Genomic DNA, 8454 nt, shown 5'->3' on the forward strand with positions numbered 1-8454 from the left:
CTGAGGCATGTTTCTGCTTTGTGTGGTTCATCATTACTCTGACAGGAAAACTTAATTCTCTCCATGTAGTGTACACTGATAGAGTCAAAAGAGTGTGGTTGTTGTGGCTGGATGTGTGAGTCACCTGATGTAGGTTGTGATAAACATTCCTGAGACACCGGATGTCCCTGAATGCCACCAGTCCGGCGATGTTAGGTCAGAGGTCATCATCTGTTTTCAGAAAGTGCTAAATCATGTGAATGAGTGCTCAAAAGTCCTAATTCACATGGATGAATTAAATATCCATTCATCCATTTTCAGCACTGATCCCACTCATAATATTGGACAAACCACAAGATGACCTCAACACATAAACAATGAATAAATGGGTTTGGGATGCTGGGAAATAAACACAAAGGTATTTTTACCATTTGTCATATTTTCAAGAAACTTATGTACAACCCGGAGCATTCTCTATTTGGGAGATCCTTCCTGCCCAAAGCCATCAGTATCTACAATAACTCTTTGACCAACCTTAGATTATATGAGTTAACAACATTTAATTTCTTTCTATGATTAATCCAATAGTTTTCAATTATAATGTTCTAATTGTGTTAAACATTAACGGTCTATTTTACTTTAAAACTCCAGAGCTGATTGATTATTAGCGTTAATACGGTAAAATCAAGGAATTAAATCCTTTCTTTACTGCCATGACTCTAATCGAGGAGAGACGGGCATCATCTCAACCCCGTCGAACATCTTTGTTTAACAGTCATGTCTCGCGAGACATTCAAGATCACGTGGCTAATGGCTGGAGATCACGGATATTAGAAGGTAGTTTTTTGTGCTTTTAAATCCGTCGCTTTGGACTAAAAATAACGAATTTGTGCAATGAAATTGAATGGGCTGATGCCATATCTGAACGGTGCGTCTGTGAAATGAATGGGTTTGCGGGGTTTTGTGGCCGCTTACGTCGACCCCGCCTGTAAAACCGTCAAACCTTCGAAATAAGAGCTCAATGTTTTCCGCGCTTTTTATCGCTGCGAAAATAGTTAGCTTTGGTCTGGGAGATGATCCGGTCCGCTCAGACCGCTGGGGAGGGCAAACAGGCTCTCTACTGGATCTAACTGGGGGAAATGTTCACCTAAACCGGGGCTGGGCACGAAACAGCCCGCAGAGGTCATTTAAAGAGGATGTACAGCCGCTGTTAGCATTAGCTGGAGCTAAAGGCCTGCTCTGAAAACTAGAGGGAGCTTTTATTTTCCAAAATCTGCTTCTTCAGCTCACCTGTCTGAGCTGCAGACTTCAAGCCTTTATCAGCATAATACATTAATATTCAGACTATTGATGAACTTTATGATTGTTGTTTATTTTGTCTGTCGCTTTCATTGCAGGGTTCTGCAGAGAAAAGGAGGGGAAAGTGACTGAAGCTTCACTGGAAACAACACTAAGGGTGACTTTTCCTTCTGCTTTAAACTTCATGTTATTATCTGTGTAGAAAAATCAGTTCAGCTCAATTTTGACCTAAATATACTCAGTGCTTATTTTAAAAGTTTCAAAAAGCATAGAATAATAATTTATAAATAAGTTATTTTTTTAGAGGAACTATTCAAAGTTTGCTGCTTGTCAGGAAATAGTGAGGTGATATTAGAAAAGCTCTATATTTCTATCTTTATTGGGTCAGTTTATTATATTGTTACTCACATGATCAAACTCTTCGTTATTTTCTGCTCCAGAAAATAATGAAAAAGCTCCTAAAATAAAATAAATAAAAATACAAATTATATTAGGAAGGAAAATCAATTTGTTGGTGTTTTTATGAATTGTTAACATAATTAAAACATTGATGGATTATAAAGTATAATAAAATTAAATAAGAAAAAAACGTTTTTGTTCTATATTGAACAATTTTTTACTGTATTTCTATTTTCTGATATATTCATTAAATTAAATTTTAACTTTATCTCAAATGTCTCCAAAAAGCCATAAATTATTATTTAAACTTTTTGTATCATTTTTAATACTTACAATAGTGATAATATTTAAATCCAGTAATAATAATAATAGTGGTTGTTGTGTATAATACAATAATAATCGTCATGACTACTATTATAGGAACAATATCATAATTAAAAATATCTTGTAAAAATCATTATCTGAACTGACATTTAAAAATAATGTAATAATAATCATTTAAAAAACAATGGTACATTTGTAGTAATATTTATATACTTACTTATTTTAAGTCCAAAAAAGCCAAAAATAACACTTATGAATTTTTTTAAATCTATAAATAAAATATATTTAAAACATGTGTCAAATATACTTCATTCTCTTGTTTTTAAATAAGTATAAGTTTTTTTTTAAATTATTATTTGCATAGTAGAGCTAACCAATCTCAGCCCTATGATATAACTAATAGTTATTTTCAGTGTTTGTATTTGTTTTGTTTACAGGAAATATAATAAAAACTTTTTATAATAAAAATTAATCAAAAATACTTTATTGCACCCAAATATAATATTTATTCATGGGCAGGAGAGTGTAATTAATCAGTAATAAATCAATATTTGGAGTTAATAGAAATAACAGTGATGGATGGTTGTTGAAGGGAAGCTGGACTGGTTTCCAGTATGAACTGGCTGCAGGTCACTGGTTCCCCTGAGGAACCATTAAGGGTTTATAACCAGGTGACAACATGAGGTTTATTGATCTTCTATATTTAGTCCATTCAGCTCCGGGTCCATAAAGCCTGATTTCATCTCCGTTGTAATTCAGTGCAGCCGAGTTCCTTTAAATAAAGAGGAACCGTCCTGAGCAAGCATGTGGCGACAGTGGACAGGAAGCAGCTCCCAGCAGAGGCAGGCTCAGTTTGAGAGGACAGAAAGGAGGCAGGTGCTCTGAGCCAGGAGTACTTTCCCTCAGGAAGTTAGAAAGAGCTGCGGTGACTCTGAGTCTCAACCAATCAGCACATTTCATTCCTCAAACTGACAGTCAAGGTGAAAAGAAAGTACACCCCCTTTACATGCTGCATTTTCACGTTTCTGGAAGTAAAACCCTTAAGGAGAGTCGGGGTGTACTTTCCTTTTGCAGTGACGTGATCTCAGAGTGTGATTAGCGTGTTTCAGTCACTCAGTCCCTGTTAGCGTGTGAAAGCTGACCCGGTCCTCTGAATCGCCCCTCCAGCAGCAGCAGCAGCATCGATGGCTCAGCTCGCCAGCCACGGACGCTCCTGCAGCGCCTGCATCAGCAGCGGGAGATGGACTTCCTGTGTGACATCACCATCATGGTGAAAGACGTGGAGTTCAGGGCTCACCGCAACATTCTGGCAGCCTTCAGCGATTATTTCTCTGTCCAGGCGGAAAAGGGCGAAGAGTTCACGACTCTGGACCCGGAGAAGGTCAGCCGCTACTCCCTGGAGAAGCTTCTGGAGTTCGTTTACACCGGGCAGATGAACCTGAGCAGGTAGGCGCCGAGTTCACACCTGGAAACAAAACGCAAAAGAAACAGCTGGGCAATAAATCAATAACAATATCAGGATAGACACAAGATCAATGTCAGCTAATAACTAGTATATTCACTGAACTCTGATCCCGAACCACATGGCATTCTGGGAGATGTAGGCAGAGTTAGTTGGTGGCATCAACTAACTCACTCTCTGGTGACCTAGCAACAACCTTTTGAGTAACTTGCACAGCCAGATTAGATTAAATTAGATTAATTTTCAACCAATGCGCGGCCATCTTGTTTTATAGCTTCCGTTTATTTGGACTCTGGGTTCAGGTCGTCTCACAGAAGGCATAATTTAAATAAAAATTTTTAAAAATATTTTCTGTCATTTGCGTTTATTTACGGAAAAAAGTCGATTGTAATCAAATTTAATATGAAAAAACAGTTTTTATTTAACCACTCAGAGCTTTTTCGTACATTATTAGAAATACACTAAAATGTGCAACTAAACATATAAGAAATTTCTTTTTTTAAATAAGGAAATAAACATGTCACTGAAATCCTTTAATGAATGAACCAGGTGAAGATAAAATGATCACTTGAGTTTTGGTTGAACATATTTACAAACAAAGAAGGTTTTATCTTTGTAGATAAGTAAACATATCTACATCAAATACAAAATGTAGATATGTTTCTGTAATTAATTCATTTGGCTTAACTATGGATTTTTCAACAAGAGGTATTTTTATTCGGTATTCTCCAGTTAACAGTCGATTAGTAAATTCATGAATAATTTCAATAATCTGATTCATTGTGTGATTCCTGTTCTTCTTCTGTGGTTTCAGCACCAGGCAGGCTGCCGTGCGCCGAGCCGCCGTCTTCCTGGGAATGTCGGAGGCCACTAAGTACCTGGAGAAAGTCCCCTGGTCCGAGTCCGGCGAGACGTCCCAGTCGGCCGCGGACAAAGAGGCGGAGCCTTGTCCACCGAGTCCCAGCAGCCCGCCGTCCCCCATTCCCCTGTCCATCGCCTCCGTGGTCGGAGACTTCAAGGAGGACGGCCTGGAAGGGAAGATCCACGACTTCGACCCGCGGGACGAGGACCTGGGCGACGACGTGGATTACAAGCCCGCCACGCCGCGGAGCTTCGGCCGAGCGACAGGCAGGAAGAGAGGGAGGAGGCCCAAGAGCTTCAGCGGCGAGCCGCCAGAGCCGAGCGGCACCGCCAAGATCCAGAGCTACAGAGGCAGGGGGCGGCCCAGAGGCAGCGGGCGCGGCCGAGGAAGAGGAACTCCCAGAGAAGAAGATCTGTCTGCCGGCGAATCGGACGGCAGCGTGAAGGACTTCGGCGAAACGCCGGCCGACTTCGGTGACACGTCAGCCGACTGGAGCCCGTCCAGAGAAGAAGAGCTGCCGGCCAAGAAACCACGGCTGGGCGGCGAGGCGAGGAGAGGGAGGGGCCGCGGGCGAGGCCGGGGGCGAGGGAGGGGACGAGGCCGGGGGCGGGGCCGGAGGAGGATGGAGGAGGAAGACGATGATGAAGATGAGGAGAGCGGGGAGCTGGGAACTGAGGAAGAGCGCGAGGCGGAGGGCGGGGAAACCGACGGACTGGAGCTGGGCGAGTCGCTGACCTGCAGCGAATGCAACAAGATGTTCAAAGACATCAGCAGCCTGCGGCGCCACGAGAAGATCCACAAGGGCCTGAAGCCGTTCTCATGCATCTTCTGCTCCAAGACCTTCAGGCAGGCCACGCAACTCAAGACCCACCTGCGCATCCACACAGGTGAGCAAGACACAGGAGAGAACAACAAGACAAATAACACAGCTGCAAATGACAGAGAAACAGGAAAATACAGGAGAAAATAACAGGAAATACAGGAAAAGACAGAAAAAAGAGAAAAATCTGCAGGATAAACACAGATGAAATATCTCCCAGCTCCTCATTTGAAATACCTAAACATTTAAACCTGTTTGTCTCCAGGTGAGAAACCGTTTACCTGCAGCAACTGTGACAAATGTTTCGCCCAGAAGTGCCAGCTGGTCGCTCACCGCCGGATGCACCATGGAGAGGAGAAACCGTACACCTGCGAACGCTGTGGCTTCAAGTTCGCCACATCGTCCAACTACAAAATACACATCAGGTTCTCATCCTGCTGCATTAAAATGACCGAGCTGAGGAGGAAATGGCTGAATGTTCACGTCTTTAATGTGTTTTTTCCCTGCAGACTCCACAGCGGAGAGAAACCGTATGTCTGCGACATCTGCGGCCAGGCGTTCGCTCAGTCCAGTACCCTGACCTACCACAAGAGGCGCCACACCGGGGAGAAGCCGTACCAGTGCGACCTGTGTGGCATGTCCTTCTCCGTGTCTTCCTCTCTGATCGCACACGCAAGGAAACACACAGGTGGAGCTCATTATTACACATATCCACCCAGGTGGGCGGAGCTAACACTATTTTAATCTGTTCTTGTTCCTGTTTCAGGCGAAACTCCGTATAAATGTTCGCAAACAAACTGTGACGCCAAATTTGCGACATCTTCTGAGCTGAAAAAGCACCTGAGGAGGCTTCATCCAGGTAAATTCAGATTAGGATTGACCGCAATGCCGCTCTGAACGAGGAAGACAGAACAACAGATGCAACTCTCTTCCTTTTGAAACCAGATCAAGTATCTAAATGTGCCCCCCTCCCCTCTTCTCTGTGTGTGTGTGTGTGTGTGTGTGTGTGTGTGTGTGTGTGTGTGTGTGTGTGTGTGTGTGTGTGTGTGTGTGTGTCCAGATGGAAACTCTGGCGTCCAGTGCCTGCTGTGTGGGAACCGTTTTGCCAGCGTGAAGAACATGATCAAACATCAGGAGAAGGCTCACGCCGACGAAGTGCGACAACACAAGGAGCGTGCGCGAGCCGGTGAGCCGATGGGCGGGGCTTAATTTACACCTAAACAGTGTTTTCACAGTTGGGGCCACCAGGGGGCGCTGCAGAGCTTTAGAAGACTGTAGAGAACGAGAAAAAAAAAGGGAAAATAGGGAAAACATTTTTAAAGATTTTGGAAAAATTGATGGAAGACGGTCAGGGGCCGCACAAAACCAGGTCAAGGGCCACACATGGCCCCTGCGCCACATTTTGGACACACCTTTTCTAGATGGACATAATTCTTAGTGAATAATAAATTTTAAAAAAATTAATGTTCCTTTGCATATTTTGTAGCATTGTTTGTAGACAGCAGCCAATCCCGTTTGGGAACCCCTTTCTCACACGGTAACCATGGCGATTTGTCTCTGCAGTTGTCCTGCTGGCCTCCAGCCATCCGGTGGCCTTCGTTCAGAGCAAACTCACGCAGGACAAGAGTCTGGTTTCCATCCCGGAATCAGAGCCAAGCAACCCGGAACCTCCGACCCCGAGCCCCAAGGCCTCCGACCCGTCTGCCGCCGCCGGCACGGAAGACCCGCCCGCCGAAACCACCGCCATCATCCAGGACTTCAAGACGGAGCCGGACCACCAGGCGCTGAGCGCCGACGCCGGCCAGCAGGTGACCTTCGAGGCAGACTCGGAGCAGACCATCAACTCGGACACGCTGCACGCGCTGGTGGAGCAGCTGCGGCCGGCGGCGTCGCCCGCCACGGGCCTGGAGCAGATCATCATCATCAAGACGGTGGACCCGGCCGAGGCGCCGCCGCCGCCACCGCAGTGAGCCCGGAGGCGGGACGGACTCTGGACTAATATCTGACCCAACCTCACGTTTTCAGAACTGTTTCATTTCCAAAAACAACCAGAACCAGTTTAGATAACAGTTTCACCACTTAACAGCGTATTATCACATTAATGACCTCTGACCCCTCATTTTGTCCTATTTAAAGAATATTCTACTCCTTTTTCTTTCGACTAATTTTTACTTCTTTTTTTATTATTTCTGATGAACATCTTTAAAGTTTGTTCTTCCATAAATTACTATGTAAAAACATATTTTTTAGCTGATTTAGATTTTTCAGTTGCAGGGTAAATTAGCATGATTAGTTTTGTTTTGTGTTGGATATATTTTGGTGCATACAAAAGAAAAAGTCAGTTTTCTGGTTGTTTGGCTTTAATCTGGTGAAACTTTGACGTTTCCAGCTGCAGAACGGCAGTTGAATTTGAAATAATATTGGAGTGAAACATAAAAGCAGGTTTCCTCCTGAACGATGGCGTCATCAATTTGTCGATTCAAGAGTAAAATGTGAGCTTGAAGTGAAGAAATGGCTTCTGTTTCAGAGCAAGAGGATGAGAATCGAATCCTGCTGGTACCGGTCCGGTCTGCAGGTCAGAAAAGTTTTAATTAGTGCTTCTATCAATTTCCTGATGATTCATAAGAACAGCAGATGTTTTACATACTTGATGCACTTCAGTGTTTTATTCCAGGACTTCCTGGAAGAGATTCACATATTTTTGAGCTTTTTTCTCCTCAAAACATAATTTAATACTTAATAAGACATGATAAGTTTTGCAATATTTTGCTTCAAACTAAATATCCTAACTATGAATAGCTTCAGTTAAATCCTGTAAATTTTTTTCTCTGTTTATTTTCATCTACCTGAAACAATCTCATTGTTATTTTACAGCTTTATTCTGGGTAGAATAATCAGTGTATAGAGAAATTAATCTTTTTATTTTCCCATGTTTTGTGTAGAAAGTAGGGGGCCAGGAAAAGTTTTATTTATCGTTTCTACATCTGTTAGAGAATGTGTTTGTTTAGTTGGAGAACTGCTGTACACAAAGCATTTTCAGTTGGTCTTATTTTTGCAAAATGTCATCATTACTTGTACAGTTGTGAAGAATAACTGCGTTAGGTCATGTATAAAAAAATGAGAAAAAAATAAAAACGATGTGAAATAAAGCTAAAATGCATCAGTGTTGATTTGTTTCGATAGAAAGTGGAAAAATATTCATTATTAGCATTAGCTTTTAGCATTGCTGTCAATACTAAACCAAAACTGCAGAAACATCAAACTGAAAAAATGAACTAACATACATTCATTCTGTGTGATTCAAATTGT

General features: G+C 42.7%; 1 protein-coding gene across 1 annotated transcript; it reads left to right on the top strand.

Annotated features, from left to right (window-relative positions):
• Positions 1 to 765: 765 nt before the first annotated feature.
• On the top strand, positions 766 to 8294 carry LOC129378927 (myoneurin-like). The gene is given in 10 exon segments (XM_055059434.1): positions 766 to 816; positions 1377 to 1435; positions 3169 to 3210; positions 3213 to 3447; positions 4278 to 5212; positions 5411 to 5570; positions 5655 to 5833; positions 5912 to 6004; positions 6206 to 6331; positions 6709 to 8294. Coding segments are annotated over 8 exon segments (2160 nt in total). The 5' UTR covers positions 766 to 816; positions 1377 to 1435; positions 3169 to 3185; the 3' UTR covers positions 7116 to 8294.
• The last annotated feature ends 160 nt before the right edge of the window (positions 8295 to 8454 follow it).

The sequence above is a fragment of the Poeciliopsis prolifica genome, unplaced genomic scaffold (assembly GCF_027474105.1).
Source record: "Poeciliopsis prolifica strain line A6 unplaced genomic scaffold, Auburn_PproV2 SCAFFOLD054, whole genome shotgun sequence".
NCBI lineage: Eukaryota > Metazoa > Chordata > Actinopteri > Cyprinodontiformes > Poeciliidae > Poeciliopsis > Poeciliopsis prolifica.